The sequence below is a fragment of the Ochotona curzoniae genome, unplaced genomic scaffold (assembly GCF_017591425.1).
Source record: "Ochotona curzoniae isolate NIBS_2020 unplaced genomic scaffold, NIBS_Ocur_1.0 scaffold_4505, whole genome shotgun sequence".
Taxonomy (NCBI): domain Eukaryota; kingdom Metazoa; phylum Chordata; class Mammalia; order Lagomorpha; family Ochotonidae; genus Ochotona; species Ochotona curzoniae.
In genome coordinates, this window is record NW_024467118.1 from 48,809,397 (window position 1) to 48,834,368 (window position 24,972).

The 24,972-nt window shown below is 38.3% G+C and overlaps 1 protein-coding gene across 1 annotated transcript; it reads left to right on the forward strand.

The window, feature by feature from the left end:
- The first annotated feature begins 608 nt into the window (after positions 1-608).
- Positions 609-24,972, forward strand: KLKB1 (kallikrein B1). The gene is made up of 15 exons (XM_040966222.1): positions 609-1,669; positions 2,261-2,319; positions 5,518-5,680; positions 7,316-7,419; positions 9,546-9,705; positions 10,240-10,349; positions 12,418-12,577; positions 13,375-13,484; positions 13,637-13,799; positions 13,880-13,992; positions 18,249-18,417; positions 20,797-20,972; positions 21,845-21,940; positions 23,481-23,620; positions 24,145-24,972. The coding sequence occupies exons 2-15, from the start codon at positions 2,262-2,264 to the stop codon at positions 24,307-24,309; spliced, it is 1,887 nt and encodes a 628-aa protein (XP_040822156.1). The 5' UTR covers positions 609-1,669; position 2,261; the 3' UTR covers positions 24,310-24,972.

The window sequence follows — 24,972 nt, forward strand, 5'->3', positions numbered from 1 at the left end:
ATTTACAGAGAGAAGGAGAGACAGAGAGAAACATCTTCCATCTGCTGATTTCACTGCCCAAGTGGCTGCAATGGCCAGAGCTGAGCCAATCCGAAGGAAGGAGTCAGGAGACTCCTCAAGGTCCCCCACATGGGTGAGAATTCCAAGGTTTTGGGCCATCCTCCATTGCTTTCCGAGGCCACAAGCAGGGAGCTGGATGGGATGTGGAACACTTGGGACACAATCTGGGATCACAGCACATGCAAAGCGAGGATTTAGCTGCTAGGCCATCACACCAGGCACAAAGATCATTTATTTTTAATGCCAGTTACTGGTTGGTGCTTTATTCTGTTCCTTCAGTGCTATCATATTCTCCTGATAATGTGTGGTTCTTGTAGGCTCAGGTTTGTCTGTGGGTTTGAAGATGTGGGCATATTTTTTTTTAAGACTGTCTCCAGCAGGGAAAGTTATTCACCATTCCATCCATTAAGAGATATCCAGCAGGCCATCAGGTGACGCTCATGGGAAAACCCTGCTGCTGGAGCCCTCAGCCATGTCAGTACAGTTCCACAAGGCCAGTGGATAAGCACACCTAAGTTCACAGGGGGCTGGCCTGACGATGTCTGGAGACGCCTGGATCTTCAAGGATGAGTCTGGATGTGTTAGCCTGGTACCAAGGTGCATTAAAGTGGGCTGGATCAGTGAGACTCCCTGAAACTTGTGTGTAAGGATTAAAACCTGAGTTTTTTGGGGGGATGACTTGGTGACAAGATAGATTTTGAACTTGAGTGCAGAGATCAACCTTACACTGGAGTTGCTTGGTTCCTGGATGTACAGAAAGGAGGTTTTTTTCTGAAACCATGAAGCTGTGCCATGCAGGTATCTGTTGTAGTGGATTTGGCAATTGGGCCTAAAGGGGGTTGGCTAGAACAAAGATTCATGGAAACTGACCTGGTCCTGTGGAAGTCTTGAAGAGCTGAGTCTTCATGTGCACCCTAGAGATGAGTTATAAGGAAGCATCTTTGGGCTGGGGCAGGACTAAATTCTGGCTTTGTGAAGACCACTTTGGAATCTGCAGCCTGAAGCCCCAGAGGCAAATCTAATCTGGAGTAGACCTGAGTCTGGAAGTCTTGAGTCTGGACCAGCACTACTGTGGCCCTGGAGGCTGAATCTGGCCTGGTGCTGGGGTCTGCAAAGATAAGCTTTGTGCTTGGATCTCTGGTGAAACTGGATGCTCGTGTCATCTCCTTCCCCTTTGTAGAGTGTGTTTTCCAGACCCAGGATCAGCGTCATATGTCTACAAGTTCTTTCTATACCCTTTAAGGCATCCTTTTGTACTTGTTGTGCTCTAAACAAGTGCTATATAGTCTCACCTGAATTTCTTAGCTTTTATGATAATTAAAAGTTTAGCAAGAGGATGAATGCTGAAAGCTCTGCTCCTACTGCCTTACTGATATCATCACTCCATGAAATAGTTAATGTATCAAACAGTGGAACCTGGGATTAGGATGTTCATGGACTATGTTGACAGTGCAGAAAGTTGAAGCTGTTGGTGGAAACCCAAAGTCAATACTGGAGACAAATAAATATTGCCTGTGATAATACCGTTAAGACAGCTTGGAGACCGTTCATTTTTAAGTTGTAGGAGACTCCCTCACTTCGAGAACCACAGAAGCAATTGTGCTTGCAGGTAGCAAATTTCTATTATTCTGATCTCCAAATAAAGTGGGGTTTTTAAAATAAAATTTTTACTTGACAAAGAAACTATTAGCCTGTACTCTAGTTTCCTAAACGTTTAGAAAGTCTAGAAGGAATTGGCATTTTTGTAAACATAAGACATTTTTTAATCAAAGATTATGATTGCTTAAAAATTTTTAAGTGGGCTTGGATATTTTCAAAGGTCTATGGGATTATGAACTGGTATTATTGTCATTATTTATAATAATTTCCTTTTTCTCAGATGAAGAATGTTCATGGTTATTTAATTCCTACCTCCCAACTCCCCCTTCAATATAATAGCAACAGAATGGCAAATAAACAATAACCATACAGTAGTGTAGTGGTTTCAACTTGTATCTTGGAAATATATTTTCCAAATCCCTAGGCATAAAAAATTATACCAAACTCCTTTTTCATTACAGTAATAATTGTATGCCCTTATTTGTAATTCAGAAATCTACTAGAAAATCTGTATCATCTTAAATTAAGACTTATTTCAAATATGTTTTAAAGATGATCTAAAATCAGTAAAAATTACAATTGCGTTTTTTTCTCTTTTTAGGATGATTTCATTCAGGCAAGCAGCTTATTTCATTTGTCTGTTTACTACAGTTTCCTGTGGTAAGTGAAGCATTTATAAGGCATATGTTTAAAGGTAGGTGAGATACAGGGGAGGTTAAGCCAGATGTGCCACCCCTGGAGAAGACTTCAGGGAAGGAGGCAGATCCTGATTTTCAGGATAAGTATCTGTTCAATACTGGGAGGCAAGGACAAGTTCCCAGAAATATCAAACAAGAAACACATGGCTGAGTGGGACAGGAGCCATGAGTGACGAAGTCTCGGGACATGTGAAAATAGAAATGTGTCTTTGGACCTGACTTTCTACAAAATGTTCTCAAAACAATCAACTTTCTCTCTATTATCAATTCTGAAGAGCAAACTTTGACTGAAAATTCTTAAGAGTTTCAGGCATTTGACGGTATCACAATTTAATCCAAGTATCTGATAAGTGCATGTCATGAGATTTTTACTCTCTCCCCTAGGGGACTATTGCATAAATCAAAGCATTGGGTTGAAATTTAACTTAGTGAACCATCCGTTTGAGTAACTCCACATGAATCATTTGCAATCAGGGTTTCATCTTCTTTCAATAGACCTCACTAATTTTCAGAGAATAAGAAAGATTCTGAACACTGCTTTTCTTAATCATTGTAGGGTTGGAGTTTTTTCAAAGCCACCACTAGGGGTGAGTTTTAAAATTTTTATTTATTTGTGTTTATTTGAAAGACAGAGTTACAGAGTGGTGGGGTGAAGAGACGAAAGAGAGAGAGAGAAAGAGAGAGAGAGAGAAAGAAGAGATCTTACCATCTTCTGATTCACTTCCCAAAATGCTGACACAGCTAGGTCTCAGCCAAGCACACACCAGGAGCCTGGAATGCCATCAGTGTCTCCCATTTGGGTGGTAGGGGCTCAAGCACTTGAACCATCTCCTGCTGCTTTTCTTGGCATATTAGCAAGCAATTGGATGGGAAGCAGCCAGGCCTGCAACCAATTTCCATATGGGTTGCCAGCATGATAGGTAGTGACTAAATGTGGTGCACCACAAGGTATTTATTTGAAAGGCAAAGTGTCACAGGCAGAATAACAAATTAAACAGTACTATTCCATCTGCTGGTTCAGTCAACAAATGCTTATAATAGCTACGTCTTTCCAGGTCAAACTCAGGAGCCAGAACTCTGTCCTGTTCTCCCACGTGGATGACTGGAAGTCATGTGCTAAGGTCATTTGTTGCTTTTCCAGGCATACCGGGCAGGGAGTTGAACTGGAAACAGAGTAGGTGGGACTTGAACTGGCACTCTAAGAAAGAATGTTGAGACAAGAGTGGTGGCTTAATGCCAGTCCCTGATATCCTTTTCAATCACTTGTGTAACTTTTAAAAAGATTGAATAACCTGCCCAAAGTCCATGGACATAGAGGCTCATGTGATAGCTATGTAAGCTATTTTTGTTATTACAAGTAATAGTTCTTTACATACATTCTGAAAATAATGAAACTGTGGCTATTACTGTCATCATCACCATATGACCCTGTTTTATAAAGCAAGAATATCTAATATAACTTTGTATTCATTAAGCTATAAAGGTGCAGTACTTTGTAGTTATCCCCCACACTGGCTGACTCATGTGGAAATTCAATGTCTATATTGCAGAATGCTAACCCACAGGCTAACCCCAATGCCACTGTTACACTCCTGCAAGGTTCCTGATAATTATGAATACAACAGAAACATGAACTGCCAAAAACCAAAGTCCTGGATAACTAGCATTGTCACTGGACCAATTATCAGTGTTTTGTGTACATATGAAATCTAGGCATATGCCCTTGACAATTTATTTTCCCACAAGTTTTCAGCTGAAGAGATCTGTTCTCTTTCCAAATATAAATGTTATTCAAGAGGCAGTAATTTTAGCTACACCTGTGGGTGAAAGAAACAATCTTGCTGATCTAGGTTTCCATAAAGGGACTCGAGGTCAAAATCCTTAGAGAAACAGAGGTGCAGACAACATGCTTATCTTCGTGCTTAATGAAATACGTATTGTCTAAGTTTCCTATTCCTTGGATGAGATTCAAAAAGACATGTCCCTTAAAGAGTCACTTTTGTCCCAAGGGATGAACAGATTTGTTACATGGTTAGTGGATAGTTGAATAACCGAAACAAATGTGCTACTTGAATTAGAAGGCAAATTAAGATGACTCTGAAATAATGTCTTTTGTGGTAAATTAAATTACCTACCAAAACCAGACACTTAATTCTTTAATAATATGTGTTCTTTGGAGCTGCGATTAATTGCAATCAGCAAATAGTTCCAAATTCATTTTCAGTTTGCATGTGCACACATGTGTTTGCTTACATCATCTAGCAAATTAACTTTAAAAAAAAGTAAAAGTGCAATAACTGCTCATTTTCTTAAATTGAGATTAGGAACCATATTTAACATTGCATCTTAGACAGTTCACGCATAGAAATCAGAAGGGCTCAGTTTATTTCCCAGAACATTTACTAACAGTTTAGATTTCATGCAAGTCAACCCGCTCTGAGATGTAGTTACTTAATACCTTTTAAAATAAAAAACAAGATGCATGGAATAAAGCCTGCATCAACATTCCTTTACAAAGAGGTAAGATACCAGGAAGATTTCTGTTACCAAAATGTTTTGAAAACTGGTCAAATATCATTATTGTTAAGGCATGATATTTTCATAGCATGTTACCCAGTGTAAGAAAATCATGCAAGGCTTATTTTTGTTGTGAGCCATTCATATGCAAATTATTGTGTGACTAAATGAAAATCAATGAAGTATTTCACATAGAAGCATCTAAAAAATTATTTTGAATAATATCACACAGTGTTACAATATTTTCCTTGTTATGCTTTATTCTTTATTTGAGTTGTGGTTTAAAGCTCTGTGTGAAAGAAATGAAAATGTGGGGCTTGTGTACTGATTCAACTGGCTAATCCCCACCTCCACGCACCAGCATCCCATAAGGGCACCAGTTCATGTCCTGGCTTCTCCACTTTTATCCTCCCTGCTTGAGGCCTGGTAAAGCAGTGGAGGATGGCTCAAAATCTGGGGATCCTCTACCCACAGTGAAGACTTGGAAGAAGCTCCTGGCTTTGGGCCATTCAAGAAGTGAACCAGTGGATTAGCGAGATCTTTTCTCTGTAAATATGTCTTTCCAATAAAAAATAATGTCTTAAAAAACTATTAAAATTACTTACACTCACTCCAAAATAATTTTCCAATGATTCCATCCTAGGATGTCTGACTCAGCTGTATCAAAACACCTTCTTCAGAGGAGGGGATGTGATGTCCATGTACTCCCCAAGTGCCGAGCACTGTCGGATGATGTGCACATTCCACCCCAGGTGTTTGCTCTTCAGTTTTCTCCCAGCAAATTCAACCAATGATGAACAGAAATGGTAAAAGCTGACATTTCATGTTTGCTGAAGCCAAAAGTTTCTCATAATGGTGTTAGCTGTGTGCAAAAATGTTTAGTGTATCCCAGGTTTGTTCTCAGATGGCATCCAGAATGAGCTTATCAGAATCCCTTACAGTTCTCCAAAAGTCAGGCTCCTGGGTCACAAGCCAGAACTACTGAACACAATCTGTCTGATTTGCAAATCCTCACCCAGCAATGGGGAAACCTTTTCTTTGCCAAGGACCATTTAGTTATTTATAACAGTATTTGTGAGCCACACTAAATTATCAACCTAAACACTGGATTTATTGAATATCCTTGCCTGAAGCTGCCTGGACAGGTCCAGACCAAATGGTTTTGTGGGACTTACATGGTCTGCTGCTTGGACATTCCCCATGCATGTTAAAATGGTAGAACAGTCATTTAGTTATTTGCGTTGAAAGGCAGAAAGAGAGACATCTTTCATCTACTGATTCACTCCCCAAATCCTCACACTGGACAGCATTGGGCCAGACTGACGTTAGGAATCTGGAACTCACTGTTGGTGCTCCACTTACGTAGCAAGGACCAAAGTACATGAGCCATCTCCTGCTGCCACTCAAGGTGCACATTAGCAGGAAGCTGGATTGGAAACAGAACTGAGACCCAAATCTAAGTGTTACAATATGTGATACCAGGTGTCACACGCAATGTCTTAATTTCTATGCGCAATGCTCAGGGAGTATTTAAGTCAAATGGCTAAAAATCTTAAACTCGAGACCCTTCTTAAGAAAGAGTCTAACAACAGATGAATATTTCAGCTGAATAAGGAAATACCCTTAACTGTCTGTTGCCTGTTATATTGGTGAGTAGTACAATCTTAAGAAAATACAAATCTAGACAAAGATTTTGCTATGAACACAACTGAATATGACCTAAAATTGTGGTCATGGGATGTATCAGTTCTGAATGAGTCTGTGTGAGTTGTTCACCTATGAACATGTAGTATATACTAGTAATTTGGAAAATTATTGAGTGTCTGAATTTTCTTTTATTTTGATCAATATGCAGAAAGACACTTCATTGTTTCCACATGTATGGTCACTCAATTTGAGTTTAAAAACTAGAAACTGGATAATCATTTTCTGATCAGACTATATTTAAGTTATGTTAAAAGTTGAGTTAAAAGTTTAAGAATTCTTATAAATAATGACATTTGAAACAAAATAAATCTATTAATAACATCAAAGACAAAAGCAAATCTTCCATTAAGTACAGAGTATAACAAATTAATAAGCAAGATGAACACTATGCAAAAATTCACTGTTAAAATAAATGATAGTGTTTGTATAAACACTCATAAGTTGGGAAGCAATTCTCCAAAGTACAGGAATATAAGAAGGATCACCGACCCTTAATTGGCTTTTTGTGCTCAAGCACAGATGAGTATAAAGCAAAACAATGTTGAAATTAGGTAGTACAGAGATCATAACATTTTATGGAATTTCTGTAAGAATGGTCTTTTGGTGAGTGTCAGAGCAGTAGCATTATTTTCCTTTTTTCCTTATTCCGTTTATTTGTGTACAGAAAATGCTAGATATTTCCTTAATGTGTGTTTATGATTCTACTTTCTAAGTGGAGCTACTTTTTAAAATAGGTTTGGTTGCTTCCTGAAAGATAGCGCTACAGGAAACCTTCCAAGAGTGCATCGGACAAGCGCAATTTCTGGGCATTCCTTAAAGCAATGTGGCCAAATAACTGGTAAGATATGGATTTCCTAGCTAAATTTGAGTTAATAATAAATCTGCTTCAGAACTTCTTTGACTCAGAGTCTGAATCCTGAACTTTTTAGAAAGAAACACAGACATATGGCAGTCTCCTGGATATCAAAGAAGGGACTCTATTCATCTTCATAATTCTGTTGTACATCAGGGGTCCTCAGCTAGAAGTGAAGTTTTCCTGCACATCATTACTATGTTATCCTTATTATATTAACCTCATAGTTTCCCAGCACCTCCTTAAAACACACACACAAAAACGTACCAGGTCCCTGCAATCCATTTGTGTGTCTGTGTTTTAAGATTTATTTATTAGAAAGATAGACTTACAAAGAGTGAAAGAGAGAGAGAGAGAGAGAGAGAGAGAGAGAGAGAGAGAGATCTGCTGGTTCCTCCCCGAATCACTGCAACAACTGGGACTTGGCCAGGAAAATCCAGGAACCGGGAACCCCATCATGATCCACAACATGGGTGGCAGGGGACCAAGCATGTATACCATCTTCTGTTGCTTTTTCAGGCACATTAGTAGGGAATCTGATCAGAAGCAGAAATCTGATATGCCATAATACAAATCCTGGCAATTTGTATTTTCATCACTTACCATAAGGTGCGACTGCCTTAATTATAAACTTAGAGTCCTGACTTAGCCAACAAAATAAGCATAGTTTATCTAAAATAAATTTTATTTTGCATTTTAGAAACCAGTTTTATAGATCAATATATTTTCTAAAAGCTCTTAAAATAACTACTTTTTGCAATTATTGTATCTGATAGCAAAATTAAGAGAAAAGGTGTAGTTGCACTTTTGTTAGTATATATATATATATATAAAGATTTATTTATTTATATTGGAAAGGCAGATCAGATTTACGGAAAGAAGGGGAGATAGAAAGAAAGATTTTTCATCCACTGGTTCACTCCCCAAGTGGCCATAATGGCTGGAGCTGAGCCAATCCAGGAGTTAGGAGCCAGGAACTTCTTTCAGGTCTCCCATATGGATGCAGGGTCCCAAGGGTTTGGACCATCCTTGACTGCTTTCCCAGGCCATGAGCAGGTAACTTGATGGGAAGTGAAGCAACTGGGACTGAACAGGCACCCAAATGAGATGCCAGCACTTGCAATGAGAGGGTTTAGTCACTTAGCTATTGTGCCAGGCCCAATTATATTATTTATATAAATGTTATTTATATAAATGTTACATAAATGTTAAGGAGTAGGTATTTGCTACAGAAGCTAGGATGTCACTTCAGATGCCTGTTCCCATATTGGAGCACCTGGAATCAAGTCCTCTTTGAATTCCTACTTGCTTCTTATTTGCATCTTGGAAGAGAACAACAATAGCTCAAATACTTGATTCCCTGCCACTCACATGGAAGGCCAGGATGGAGTTCCCAGCCCCAGGCTTCATCCTAATGCAGACCAGCATGTATTTGAGGTGTGAACCAGAAGATGGAATATCTGTCTGTCCAATCATAGTGCATCCCAAATGTTAAGAATAGTAAATTAAAAATTAAGAGCCTTTTTGATTAAAAGGATACATAAGTAAAACTTAATATAAGAATGGAAATGTTTCATGGTATGTACTCAAGAAGTCTCCACATACTACTATGTTCTGAGAGTTCTCAATGGCAAGGCTTACCGACACAATTCACAATCAGGAGTGGCTGAAGTAGAATAGTAAGGAAAAGAGACAAAGACGCTCCTGCTTTCAGTGCAAGAAATCAAAGGCACAACAACTTGTTTAACAATGTCAACCCCTGGCACACAGTATGAGGGTCCTTGCTATTTTTGACTTGTTTATTTTCTCAGCCAATGACAATTTCAGTACAAAATGTTACCTATATTGCTTCATGCACCTTGCGTTTTAGGAAGCAAAGTAATTTCTTTCAAATGCTTGTGTTCTTGGGGGAAAATAAAAACACATTTGGTTGTATTGATTTCAAGTATAGCTTGAAAATTAAGATATCATAAAAAATTCAAATCCCCTGTTAGTAAAGTAGTTGCCAGGCATGAAATGCTATTATTCAAAATTAGCCTTCCCAAATGGTAGTTGATCTACCTCCAGAAATGAAATTGACAAAAATGTCTCCCTGTCTTTCATTTGTACAGCTTGCCACCAAACCACTTACAAAGGAATTGATATGCGAGGAAGCAATTTTAATGTATCTAAGGTTAAAAGTGTTGCAGAATGCCAAAAAAAATGCACTAACAATATTCACTGCCAGTTTTTCACATATGCCACCAAAGCATTTCACAAAGAGGAACACCGGTGAGTAAAATTTATATTTTTTATTTATGATGGTGCTTTAAGGATTTAATTCTCTATGACTTAATTATCATTTTTTTTCCTAAAGAGAGTAAGTTTCATTTGGTTTTCAGATAGGCAGTGCTTGTAGAATGAGATTTCTGCGCTGTAAAATAATATCTTCCACCCCATTCTCACCCTAGTGCTGCCTGAATGGATAGGAGGAAGATTGGGATGTTTCTTAAGAATGCAAACCCTAGCCCCCAGGTGCAGTTCTGTCTGTCTCTTCTCCTTCTGGCCTCCACCTCTTTCCTCCCCCTTCCCCTTGTGGCCCTTCCACCACCTCAGTCCTGTTCCTGCCCTGCTGGAATAAAACCTCTTAAAGTAAACAAACAAACAAACAAAGAATGCAAACCCTTACTTTGCACATTTTCAATACCTTTGTTCTGCTTGCTTCGTTTACTTTCCACTGCCCATGAATCATTTCAATGCCAAGTGTTACCTGTCTGCTGCATGTACCCAGAAGTTTAGGAAGCAAAGTAATCTCTTTACTTTCAGGAAGAATTGCCTTCTAAAGAAAAGCACAACAGGAACACCCAACAGTATCAAGTTGCTGGATAATGTGGTGTCTGGATTCTCCCTAAAGCCATGTGCACTTTCAGAAATTGGTAATTATGTGGCTATTTTCTCACTATGTGATTACAATGGTCAGAATAAGAGCCCCCAAAGATGTCCATGTGCTAATTACTGGGTTCTGTGACTGAGTTATCTAACTTGAAAAAAATAGGTCTTAGATGTGATTAAGTCAAGGACTTTGAGATGGTAAGATTGCTTTGTATTATCTGGTTGGGTCTACTGTAGTCACAGAAAGGTTTATAAAAGAGAAGCAGGAAGAAGGGTCAGTTTCACAGACAATGAGATTGGAAGAAGTGAGAGTGCTGACCTTGAAGATGCTGTGAGGATCCATGATCCATAGAATTTAGGGGGCCTCCAGAAGTTGGACAAAGCAAGGGAACATGGAAACATGTTACCCATTACAACCTACCAACACAACAGACCTCTGCTAACATATGATCTGGCCTTTTCCAGGTTTCTGATGTCTAGAACTGTGAAAGAATAAATTTGTTTTATTTATGTCACTAATTCTGATTATACTCCTAGTACAGCAATAACTGGAAATTAACATAGTGATATTGGGGAGAAAACTTCATCTTGTGATGTGTCCATAGCTAGTGAAATGATTCTATCATGATAAATTGGTAAAACATGTAATTTCAGACATGGGATGTAGGTCATTTCAACTGAATCACCAGAAAATTGCCATGAAATTTCCTACTATTTAGCTTATGAGGGTACAGCTGCTCCCCACTGTAGGAGGGCAAAATATCTGGGTGTCATAGAAAATAAGACATGATTTAGGGAAAAAATAAAAATATTTACATTGGAAAACAGAATGTCTATCATTTGTTGACATATCTTGCTTTTTAGTTTGGGGTTTTGTTTTGTTTTTACAGAGCTGTGATTTCCATTAAAAATTAGATGAATTTGTATATTTCCATGGCATAGATTTAAGTAGCTATGAGTGTAAAGAAACAAACAAAAAAGAATCCTAGTATTTTCAGTGACCTAGAAAAAAAAGGACCTTATCATGAGATAGTAAGTTATTTTTCTCTATAAATATAAAAGTAAACTGGTCAAGGGTATCCTTGTGAAGATGCAATTATAGATTGGGAGATATATTTTTTTCCTGATTTTAATAACCTATTATGTTTCAAAAGTTCCTTTATTTTTATTTGAGAGGCAATGTGTGGGACAGAGGAATCCCATCTAATGACACATTCCACAGATGACTGCAATAACCAGGAGTAGACCAGGATGACACTGGGGGCTAGAAACTCAACTTTGCCTATTCACTCACCATTGCCTCTCTGGGTCTGTCTTAGCAGGAAGCTGAAGTCATGAGTCAGAAATGGGCATCAAGCCTAGATTCTTTGATACTGAATATGGGCACCACAATGACTAGGCTAAATAGCTATTTCTAGATTATGTTTCTTAGATTAATTAGTTGAATTCAAATTTCCTAGACTGCCCACATGAATGTATTATAAGATATGCTCTCTTGACCCCAATACATGGATTGAAATTGATTGTTTTTTATACTTCCCATAACTGTCATCAGTCTTTAAGCTTTCCTACTTTTGATGAAATTTCTACTGTCAAATTGAGTAAACTGAGCAAATGATACAAGAACAACAACAGCAAAAAAAATACAATTAAGACATATGCTTTCATAGAAAAGAAAACTGAATTTTTTTCCCTAGTCTAATTTCAATGGGTAAATTCTCATTCAACTTCCAGGTGTTTTGCTAATCTCTTTTTAGCAAATTATTTTTCATAATATTCAGCAAAAATAGAACAAGACCATGTATTTCTAAGGTCGAAATAAGGGTCAGAAAAAATAAGGAAAATGAGATCATTGGTTGAGTTACTGAAATATGTCGCTCTGGTGGAAGCAGAGCTGGAATGATAATTGACCAATACCATTTCCCTGGCTGAGGAATTTGTCTATTATTGGGCGATAGTGCCTTATCCTATACAGCAAAAAGGAAGTTCGGGAATATTTGAAATGACATTGTTTTTCTAGTGATATGATCAATCATTACAATTTTCTTATAATGGATGACAAACTACACAGTGTCTGCTTATTGACTGAGGAACATCACTCTGAATTCACAGGATGCCACATGAACCTTTTCCAGAACCTTGCATTCTCAGACACGAATGTTGCCAGAGTTACTGCTCCAAATCCTTTTGTCTGTCGTACCATTTGCACCTATCATTCCAACTGCCTCTTCTTTACATACTACAATAATGAATGGCATATAGAATCACAAAGGTGAGTGTGAATGTGTGGTGTCTGCTGTTCTTTTGTAGCTGGAGTTTGAAAACATTTTCTTCATTTCCCTCAAAACATTTGATTCTACAATGTTAGTAGGTATTATCCTGGCAGATCAGTTAGGAGATTAGCAAACTTTTCCACTCCCTTCTCTTTCAAACATGCCATTGAGTCAATAAAACAACAGCCACGAAGAAAAAAAATCTGATGCTTTTCTTAATTATTTGAATGTTTCCTATTAGCTTGAAGTGAGAGCCACTCACTGCAATATATTGCTAAAGCCCTGGGAGCTCTAACAGCTGTCTGTTTCAGAAGCAAGAACTCTGGAAAATGATCAAAGTTCTCATCCAATCTCTTCACCCAGAAATAACCGACCCCTTTCTTTATATACAGTGCAAGGCTACAACAAAGGAATATAATTATATAAGAGCATTAGCAGCATTAATCCCTAGAAATAGTTGTGTTTTTTTTTAATTTCTTTGATGTGTTGTATTTCCACACTTGATCTTAGCCTAAAGGCCGAGAAGCAATGTGTTGTAGTTCCAATTAGGCAGTGCAATTTCACTATTGTCCTCCATTCAGGTTATCTCTACGCATTAATCTTCACCAGAAGGAGATGTGGCTTGATTTACAGTTAATCCCTTTTATTTGTTAGATTTTTGTAGTCAAATTACTTTGAAGAGTTTTGTGGAAGAATTAAGTTTGTATAGTTGATTTTCTGTTGTAAGCTGCTTTGGTATTTGCCTAGTGCTTGAAATGAAGCTTTCTTTCTCTCGTTTTATTTTTTTTAAAAACAGAAATGCATGTTTCCTTAAAACTTCTGAAAGTGGTACACCAAGTATACCTACTCCTAAAGAAAACACTGTGTCTGGACACAGCCTTGTAACCTGCAAGAAAACATTTCCTGGTAATGAATCAAAAATAATATTGCACAAATATTATTTTTTATTGTTTTCCTACAAGAAATAGTGATGAGCCTGTCTTCAAGGTAACAGAAATTTGAATAACCATGATTTATTTCTTTTCTTCATCCTTTTTGTATGTTTATAACTGGCACAGAACCCTGCCATTACCAAATGTACTCTGGAGTTGACTTTGGGGGAGAAGAACTGGGCGTGACCTTCGTTGAAGGAGTGACTGCTTGCCAAGAGACTTGTACAGAGACAATTCGTTGTCAGTTTTTCACTTACTCTTCACTCCCAGAAGATTGTAAGGAAGAGAAGTAAGGGGATATTTCCTTAACAATGCACAATTCTATTCCTTCTGTGAAAATTTAAATTTTATACAGTCAATTTTTTCCAGGTGCAAGTGTTCCTTGAGATTATCTTTGGATGGTTCCCCAGCTAGCATCACACGTAGAATACATGCAAACTCTGGTTATTCGTTGAGACTGTGCAAAACTGTGAATGGTTCTGGTAAGTAACCTCACTCTCTCATGCCATTGTGCAAGAGGACTGTTTTGAAAGTTGGCCTAGTCTTACAGAGTGCAATTAACTCCACTTGACTTTTTTTTTAACTGTATGATACAGTTCCAAAAGCACTGGGATTTTCCTTCCCCTCTCCCCAAATTCCCCTTCTACCAATGATTTCACCTATATTACTACAATAATATACTCCTTCATAAACAGTCATAAATCCATCATTCTGTCATTTAAGTGTATCCTGACATTGTAGGTATGGATAATGGCAAACACTCCAGTATTTCATTGTCAAGATATATCCAACAGTTTCATTGGGAGTCCATCTTTGATTTGGAAGTAGGGATGCATACTGCATTGTGTCTTCACATCTCGATATGATAGTCTCTATTACTCTTACATGAAAACCTGTACAACAAAATCAACAGGAAGAAAAATATGCAATGACATGAGTTAAATACCCTGTTACTATATGACCAATGTATTGCTGAAGAAATGAAAGAGAATCAGAAACCTTCTTGAAGAAAATGGTGCTATTGTATGACTTTCATGTAACTGAAGAAATTAACTGGAAAAAATTTGTTTGAAGAAATTAAAATAAAAACAAAAATATCAAACCCCCATGTAGCAAAAGCAGCAATGAAAAGGACATTTATCACATCAGGTGCTTACAAACAATTGAAATATCTCAAATAAATTATCTAATAATGTATCTCAAGGACTTACTAGAAAAGAAATAATGAACAAGAAGCAAGAAATGATTAAAATCACAGCAAAAATAAATGGAATTGAATTTTTTTTTTTAAAAAAACTGCAAATTGCAAAAAGAAAGAGACATTTTTAAGAAGATGAGGAAAACAAACTTTTAGCCACACTAGCAAAGAGGGAAAATCTAAGTAAAATTAGAGATGAAAAAGAAAACATCATAGAAACTAGTCAGGTGATCTGTTCTTGCTGAATGGATCTTTTGGTCATTATGTGGTATCCTTCTTCATCTCTTTAAATATTTTTCACTTCAAGGTCTATATTATCTGATACAAGAATGGCTACACCAGGGCCCAGCAGAGTAGCCTAGTAGCTAAAGCCCTTGCCTTATAAGTGCCAGGATCCCATATAGGTGCTTTTCTAATCCAGGTAGCTTTGATTCCCATCCTGCTTCCTACTTGTGGCCTGGGAAAGCAGTCAAGGATGGCCCAAAGCTTTGGGACCCTGTATCCATGTGGGAGGCATGGGAGAGCCTCCAGTCTCCTGGCTTCAGTTGGGTGCACTCCAGCTGTTGTGGTCACTTGGGGAGTGATCCATCGAGCAGAAGATCTTCCTCTCTGGCTCTCCTCCTCTCTGTATATCTAACCTTCAATAAAAATAAATCTTAAAAAAAAAAAAAAAGAAGAGCTACACCAGCTCATTTTTCTTTCGTAGCCCAGACTATCTATTTCCACATATCTTTGTTGGTGAGATGTGTCTCATGCAGGCAACAAGCAATGACAGATGACTGATGAGTTTAAGCCATTTACATTCAAGGTTAATACTGATAGGCAGTAATTTGGTCCTGTCATTTTAGCAATGGTTTGTTGTTTGATTTAGTCTTATTTTGTTGTTTTATTGGGATGTTCTCCAAGTTTGCCTTTGGTTTTTGTAGGTGCTATTCCTCTTCTCCGTCAGGAGAACATCTGTAATTATTTTTTTGTAGGGTAGGTCTGGATGAGATGAATTCTTTGAGTTTTTCTTTTATTGTGGAAGAATGTGTTTTATTTTCAAAGACAAAGGAAAGATTTTCTGGGTAAGTTATTTTGGGCTGACAATTTTTCCCTTTTAGAATCTGGAATATGTCATGCCATTCTCTTCTGTCCTTCAGCGTTTCCTCTGAGAGGTCAGAAATTGAGTCTGACTGGAATTCCTCTTTATGTTAATTGATTTTTTTCATGTGTGTAAGGATCTTTTCCTTGTGTTCATCTGAAGAGAACTTGATTATCGTGTGTTGTGGTGAAGATCACTTTGGTCAACCCTATTTAGGAGGTTGGGAGTTCTGTAACCCTGTTGCATGCTGTTTGTTTATCCAAATTAGCGAAGTTTTCCTTTATTGTTTCATTGAATACATTTTTAAACTCAGCTCTTTCTGAGCCGTCTGGGACTCCCATAATTCTTATATTTGATCTTTTAATGGTGTTTCCTAATTCTTGAATACTTTTCTTAGCTCGGCTCAGTTCCTCTTCCAGCCTTTTGATTGTTTCCCCATTGTTGACTGACATGTCTTCCAATCCTGAGATTCTTTCTTCTGCCTCACTCATTCTATTACTAAGGACTTCCATTGAATTTTTTTTTTTAAGATTTATTTTTATTATTTTTTCATTGGAAAGGCGGATATACAGAGAGGAGAGACAGAGAGGAAGGTCTTCCGTCCGATGATTCACTCCCCAAGTGAGCGCAACGGGCCGATACTATGCCGATCCGAAGCCAGGAGCCTCTTCCGGGTCTCCCACGCGGGTGCAGGCTCCCAAAGCCTTGGGCTGTCCTCGACTGCTCTCCCGGGACACAGGCAGGGAGCTGGAAGGGAAGCGGGGCTGCTGGGATTAGAACCGGCGCCCATATGGGATCCCGGGCGTGCAAGGCGAGGACCTTTAACCACTTGCGCCACCACGCCGGGCCCTCCATTGAATTTTTTATTTGTTCTGTTGTGTCCTTCATTTCTAATAGTTCAGTTTCACTTTGGCTCAGTTTTGCTATTTCTATATAACATAATCTTCAAATTCCTTCGACTGCTATATGTGCTTCTTGTTCTTATTAAAAAGATTTATAACAAGTTTTTTTTTTAATTATTATTATTTTTTTTTTTATTGGAAAGGCGGATATACAGAGAGGAGAGACAGAGAGGAAGATCTTCTGTCCAATGATTCACTCCCCAAGTGAGCGCAACGGCCGATACTATGCCGGTCCGAAGCCAGGAGCCTCTTCCGGGTCTCCCACGTGGGTGCAGGGTCCCAAAGCTTTGGGCCGTTCTCGACTGCTTTCCCGGGCCACAGGCAGGGAGCTGGAAGGGAAGCGGGGCTGCTGGGATTAGAACCGGCGCCCATATGGGATCCCAGGCGTGCAAGGCGAGGACCTTAACCACTTGCGCCACCGTACTGGGCCCTATAACAGGTTTTAAAAAACTCTTTATCCCCCATTTCCCCTATGTATTCTTCAGTTAACTCTTAGGTTGACAAAGGCTTTTGTTCCTTTGTGGGGGAGGAAGCATCAGTAATATTTATTGTGCCTCTTTCTCTTTTGCTCTTGGTCATTGTTATTCTGGTTAGCAGATTTCTCTCCAGTTTCTAAGCTGTGTTGCTCACTGATTTATAGGCAAATTTTACCAATTGTAATAGGTATCTAGTTCAGTCACTATGCTACTACCACCAAGTTTCCCTTCTAGCCTTCCATCACGGTCTCTGTAGCCTCAGGTCCTGGCTCACTAATTTCCACACCCTGTGATCGTATGTGTGGCCACACCATTGCCTGTACAGCCTTTCCCACTCCCTTTTCAAGCAGTGCCCAGGACCGGGGAGTCACCAGTTGTCCTAAATCATTGGGTTGTCAGCAGTGCTGCTCTTCCAAAACCTGCTGACCATTAGGTCTGAAGGTCACCAAGACCTATTTTGGATGGAACCCGTAGGATGGCAAGTCAGTACTGCTTTCCCAGTGAGACCAGTGCAATGTCTTGAGCTTCAAAAAAGGAGCTTGCTCCTGGCTTAAAACATAAGCAGTTCACTGTTGTTCCTCCATCCCCACAACCTTTTCTTCAGTACACAAAATGGCATTGGTAGAGGTCTGAGCAGTGAAATCCATCCTGTTCCTGCACCCACCTATTTGGCCTTTGCCACTCTGTTTCTACTCATAGTCAAAATAAGCAAATCAGTAGCACAAGTAGTTCTATGCCTGGGTTCACCTTCTGAGCTTCTGGTGAACTTCTCCTCTCACTTAACCACTGGTGGAGCTCCAATTGCCAATTATTGACTGCTACTTCAGTATCTGGTCACTGCAATACCACTCTGCTATTCCTGCTGCTATCTCATGTTCATGGGTCTCCAGGCATCCCTCTGCTCTTGGCCTGTCCTCTATTTCCTGGCATCAAGGCTGCTCTGCTTAACTCTGGCTAATGATTCTCCACCCATTTTAACTTGTGTTTATCCTATTTTGCCATCTTGTTTCTCCTCTTCTGTATTTCTTTCATGCTTAACTTCTACATCCAACCATTAACTTCAAAACTTTCTTTTTAGTTTGCACAACAAAAATAAATGCACGCATCGTGGGAGGAATGAACTCTTCTAGCGGAGAGTGGCCCTGGCAGGTAAGCCTGCAGGTGAAACTGGCAAGCCAAAACCATGCATGTGGAGGATCCATCATTGGAAACCAGTGGATTCTAACTGCTGCTCACTGCTTTGATGGGTAAGTTAAGATATATCTTTTCTTGTCTTTTGATTTTAAAGAATTCCTCCACCATCATGTGGCTTTATTAGTGGAGAGCTATTCTTTTTCATACAAGACATTTGAACAAAGAATAGCGTCTAAATTATTTAAAAACCACAAGGATCAGAGGGCAGACTAATTTGACCAATGAGAACAAAGTGTGGCTTTTTGTGGGACTGACATTCCTCTACCTAAATTCATTTTATTTCAAAGACCAATTTCTTTCAGGCCAATAGAAATTTTACTTTCTCCTCTCACAAATGTACTAAGTAATAATAACAAAATTTTAAAAGGTGATACCTTATTATTCTAGCTGTTTCAGTATGTATGATTTGATGTAATATTTCTGTCTTATCAAGCAAATATTATATACAGCAGCAATTTTATGTTTTAAAACACTTAGACCTTAGTTAGAACAGGGCATGAATCACAGCTTTGTCACATATTAGACATATGACCTTGAATAACTGAATCCAAGTCTCTTGAAGAAGCTCAAGTCCACCATATAAATAAATAAAATAATTAAATAATTAATACAATTAATTCAGCATCTATTTCTAAGATTGCTCAAAGGATTAAGTGACATGTTTAAAATGCATGGCATGGTATCAGGAAGATGAAAATGATTCAAAAGTGTATATTAGATTGAGATACCCAATAAGAAATGCAAAAATGGATATGCATATGATTAAAGACTTTCAAATACATAAATAAATCTCAAAAAACTCCTTCAGTTTATATTTATTCTGAGAGGTGAAATGTCTATCATATTATGTATTCAAAAATCAGAGTTACAGAGAGCAGGAGAGACAGAGAAATCTATCTGCTGTTTCACTCCTTGGATTATCCCAATAACCGGGGCTGGGCCAGTTCAAAATCAGGAGATAGGAGCTTTGCCCATGTCTCCCATATGCATGACAGGAGCCTGAGCACTTGGATCATCCTCTGTAGCTTTCCTGGGCCGGGTTGGCCATTATCATGGAGTTGGACTTGAAGTGCAGCCCTAGGGACACGAATCAGAACTCATATGGGATGTAGGAGGCAGCTTTAAATTTTATGTCACATCACCAATTCCAAGGCATTTTGTTTGCATAAATTAATCACTTCTCCTTCATCAAAGGGCAGGATTCAAGTTACCAGGTACCAAGATTGAAGATATTGCCTGCCCCTCTACACCTTCCTTCCATGCCTCCCAAACACAGCAGCATCAAGGGACACATGGAAAGACCACATTGGCACCTAGGGGTGTATAGCTTCGCTAAAGGAGGAAAAGACATTAAAGTGGGAAATAGTAGGTACCTTAGTTAAGTACATCCAACTTAGGAATAAGAATTTTCACCTTTGCAAACCTAGTTTTGTGGATTGTAAGGCCTAATAGATGCAGAACACTGGGATTTAAGTGAAAGAAAACCACCTTCCCCCTGTAGCTCCATTATTTTCTTCTATATGCACACTCACTTGGTAGTAATAAATTTTTTGATCTTTGCAAAAATAAAACTATTCTAGATTGTAATTTTGGATTTTCTTTGTACATATTCATCTTTTAAAAGTTAATTTATCATACTTTTTGAAATACAAATACATTTAAGACAACAGAGAAGTCCCTACAATTTGCCCTAGTAGAGGAGACGGTGTGAGATCAGCCTAACTTGATAGCTCTGAGTTGAATGAAAGCAATTCCTTTCAGATTTTGTGAATTTAAGCTGGCTTTCTCATTAAATATTGAGTCTCTCCCCACTGCCATTTGTCTGAATGGGGCAGTAAAATTCTTGTAGTTTACTTGAAACAAGCATGAAGCAGCTACAGAAATGCACACTTGTAGGAGGACATTGTGACCCTGGAAGGTCAGCGAGCACAGGATTGCAGTTCATTGGACAGTATTTGCATGAGAACAACCAAATGGCTACAGCATGTAAATGAGAACACCGGGTGGAATATACAAAACAAAAGGAATTCCAATCAAGAGCAGGGAAACAGCTGATGACTTTGTTGATGAGCTCAATACTTCTTTCCTTATCCCATACGGACTCTCAGTGTACAAAGTCTGATGCCCCTAATAAACTTCGGCTCTTGACCATCAGTCAGGATCCACGTGTGTTATTATCGGCTCCGTGCACCAAGTCCATCGCTGAGGGACAACGACACACACTTATCAATAGTTCAAATTAAATCTTAAAAGATAAAGCTCTGCTACTGAGGGTGATGACAAAACACCAGGAGAAGAAATTAACTAGGAAAATGCATGGCATATGTAGTATTTCTCTGCTGGTGCTTTTTGAGAATGAAACATGATAGAAAAAAAAGGAACACCCTCAAAGACCAGGCCTGCCAGTTTCAACACTTATTTTTCTCTCCTAGGCTTTTATTTCCAGACGTTTGGCGCATTTATGGTGGAATCTTACATCTATCAGAGATTACAAAAGAAACACCTTTCTCACGAATAAAAAAGATTATTATTCACCCAAGTTATCAAATCTCAGAGATTGGTCATGATATTGCCTTAATTCAACTTCAGACTCCTTTAAATTACACCGGTATGTAGCATTTTTAAGGGGAAGCTCTTTGAAGGTTTTGGGGTGACTTAATTTTTCAAACTTGCGTGAAAGAAAGGGGACACCTGGAGAGATTGTTTTCTGGCTGGTAAAATTGTGGGAAACATATAGTTACCAGGAAAATGAAGTTACCTAAAATTTCTCAAAAAATCTTGTCTACTTAAAGGGCAATGAATTTTAATCAGTTATTTTAAAGAAGAATTCAAGTGTATATAGAATTTTGCAATAATAGGTTTGGGAAATACCTTTGTGTTTTGTAGTTTGTTTGACAAGATGGAAAGAACCAGCACTGTCCTGGGTTTATGGGGAATATATTAGGGCAAGAAGGACTAGACTGCTAACTTCTGGACATAATGTGACCAGAGAAGGGACTAATGCAGAATGAGCCTCAGCAAATCCCAAAGCACTATAGTTGAAGGGGCTGACATGGAGGGATGGTGTTCCACGAAACTGCCTGCCTCTGTGTCTGTGATGACCGTGTCACCTTCACCTCTTTGCAGCTTTAATTTCCTAATCTATAAAATGGAAATGATGATGACTTCATTGACATAATAACCATTAAATGAACAGGTGTAGACACTTTGCTGTGACTATCAATTATGGGTTTGCACACTTTAAGAACTTTCAAATGCTTTTAACATTCAGTGTGAGTTCTGAGTTTTTTTTTTTTATTTATTTAATTCAGAAAGCTTTATAAGTAAATGTCAGGTGAACATTATTCTGCTGGTGAGAAATCTTGAATCACTGACCTTACAAATAATACAGAAGTGCTATTTTGTGGAAAAGGATGTCTTCTCATGGCTAATGCCTGTAACTTCATTGAACCAAACTCTAATTTAAGAATTAATTTTCAGACTACCAAAAAGCAGTATGCCTGCCTTCCAAAGAAGATACAAACATAATTTACACCAACTGCTGGATAACAGGCTGGGGCTACACAAAGGAAAAAGGTACAGCCTGACATTTTTGATATTTTTCCTAGAGCAAGTCTTGGTAGAATACACGGAGTAGACAAATTTAATCAGTTTCTGTCTAAAAGCATCATGATCTTATTTATTCCAAATATTTTTCCAGTGACTCTTAAAGAAGGAGATTTTTACTTGGGACTCAAAAAAAATCATACGGTAGTATTTTAAGCATCATATACAGGTAATTTGTTGGGCTTCACAAAGATTGAACTACTTAAGGCCAATAAACCCATTCAGTTCATCTTATGCTCAGTATAACTGGTGTGCCCTTTTCCTCAAACCATGTTCTCTTTTGATGTTAATGTCCAGAAGGCATGTCTATTCTGTTTGCGGGTAGTTCTTGGTTTTGCTGCAATCTGATGAAGCCTGTGAAACACTTCTCTAACGATGCTTCTCCATGCTTCAATAAAATTCCCGAGACGATAAATGAAGCCAGTTAAGTTGAATTACAGTCATCAAATTTACTTAAGATATGATGCAATCATATTTATTTGCATTTTATATATTATAAGTATTAATATATAAAATATATTTGTTTACATATTAAAAATAGGGTTCTAATACCTATCCCAATTTTGAACAGATGATAGCACAAACAATATTTTCAGTTATCTGCCATAAATATAATGTGATGCAAAACTATCTTAATCTCTATTGGTAGCAAACTCATAGGCACTGCTAAGACTACTACGCTTGGTGCCTACGTTTGTAACTGAAGAGAATATGAGATTTCAGTTGGAGATTAGTAAAAAGAAAGGTATACTTTATCCAGCCCAAGTTTATGGACCATGTAAATTCTTTCAATACACCCTAAGTTAAGAAACCCAGTTTACCTGTCTTTAAACTTTTCACAAAATTGATCATACTTCTTTTCCAAAATCCAGTTTTTTCTGATGGACAGTATAAGGAACAGCTTTCCAAATCCCTCCATCTTTTCTAATTTATTTATTCAATTGATTTAAATTCAAAATCTTCCCTTGAGGAAGACAGAAATTAAAAGTAATCTTAACTAAACCAAGTCTCTCAACATTTATTTAGTGGGGAACCTGAACAATGGGAGAAATTTAGGTATTTATACTTAAGTTGATCTTCATGGAAATATTTGTGAAGAAGAGATGTTCCTCCTTTGCCAGAGAGTTTTCCCCCCTAGAAATGGCATATTTGTAAATGCTAATTTTGAACATATAAAATGAAAGAGAGGGGTAAATCTTGCAAACTTTTGAACTGTAGACAATAAATACAAATAGGGACTTCTGTTAGGAAGAAGATATGGTGGAAAGTCTCTGGTCAGCCTGTGCTGCTAGGGGTTATCTTAACATCTCTAAGAGATAAGATGCCAATTTACAGCTGTCTCTTTTTCTGGATCTCTCTCTTTTTCTCACTCTCTCCACCTTTATCTTTCCAACCTTCATTACCTACTTGTCTTCAAAACCATGACCCCAATTGTTTTAAGACTTTAACCTTACTTCCATATTTATTTTATTCTCTTTCTCTGAAGTTACACCCTGGTTATTTATTACAGGTAAAATCCAAAACACTCTTCAAAAGGCAACTGTTCCTTTGGTGACGAATGCAGAGTGCCAGAAAAGCTATAGAGATCATAAAATAACTGAACAGATGATTTGTGCTGGCTATAAAGAAGGGGGAAAAGATGCCTGTAAGGTAATTATTCTAAAAATATAATAGGCACCTAGAGATAATTTATATCAAGATATATTTCCCAATAGTATATTTCCTTTCAGTTATCTATTTTAAAAATTCAACGACAAATTATTTTATAAACAATCTTTAACAATTTGACAGCTATACAATGTACATCATGTATGGTTTTGGGTGTATATGTCATAGTCTGTGTGTGTACATGCTAAACATAAAGGAGGACAAATGTACATGGAGTATTTCTCCTAAAATACAAGAACATTATTCTTCTTTGACATTGGGATTGTGATGTCAAATGTCCTTGTTGAAATTACATCTGAATGGAAAAGAAAATAAATGGAAAATGTAAGCATGCACTGTTAAATCAATCATTGTAAACATATCTGAAAGATCATCTGCATGAGATACGTGAAGTTTAAGAAACTATGTTATGGTGTGTATGGTGTGTGAAATTTGACTAAAAATTCACTATTTGAATGGTATCTGTCATGTAATTTTTCATTGTTTTTCTACCCACTGTAACACAGGGAGATTCAGGTGGTCCCTTAGTCTGTAAGTACAGCAGCAACTGGCATTTGGTGGGCATCACCAGCTGGGGTGAAGGCTGTGCCCGCAGGGACCACCCTGGTGTCTATACCAAAGTAGCTGAGTATGTGGACTGGATTTTGGAGATGATACAGGAGAAGGATTGAAGAGACTGCACAAGGACAAGGTGCCACCCATTTGATGAGCTGGGTTCCAGTCAAATTCTGCATCTTGGAGTCTTCATCTGCAAAAGGTGAAGAGCACATCTACCTCACAACTTTGTCACAGGCCAGCACTGATGACACACACACAGCTGTCAAGGGACCTGAGTTTTCAGCACCCTCTCCTTGGGAACTGATAATCAAGGATAACGGAAATCTCCACCACTGCTTGTGAAATAAAGTGGTAGTCAAGAATAATTAGAAAGTGTTTCTCCTCTGGTTGTGAAACATACCTGAAAACAATTGGACCTAGATTCTAGCCCTCAGCCTGGGTTCATTCTAATCTCTGTGCTTCCTCTAGTGCTCAGTGAGTCTCAAGAGATGTGCCTTGCTTCCCTGCCCCTGGAAACCCACCACTGGTGTGAGCACTGTGGCACAGCAGGATAAGCTGCCACTTGGAATGCCCATGTGCAATACCGGAGTGCCTCATTGTAGTCCCAGGTTCTCTGTTTCTGATCCAGGTTTCTGCTGATGCACACAGGAAGCCCAAGTACCTAGGTCCCTGCCACCCATGCGGACAATCCAGATTCAGTTATAGGCTCCTGGCCTAGAATCAGCAGTTGGAAGATATTGCCTCTCTTTGCTTTTAAAATAAACTGAAAATAAATA

Bases quoted from the DNA above. Each gene is read 5' to 3' on its own strand.
- KLKB1 (XM_040966222.1), top strand. From the start codon at position 2,262: ATGATTTCATTCAGGCAAGCAGCTTATTTCATTTGTCTGTTTACTACA. The intron at 5,681-7,315 runs GTAAAAGCTGAC...TTTTTAAAATAG, and splicing joins ACCAATGATGAACAGAAATG to GTTTGGTTGCTTCCTGAAAG. The intron at 23,621-24,144 runs GTAATTATTCTA...ACTGTAACACAG, and splicing joins GGGGAAAAGATGCCTGTAAG to GGAGATTCAGGTGGTCCCTT.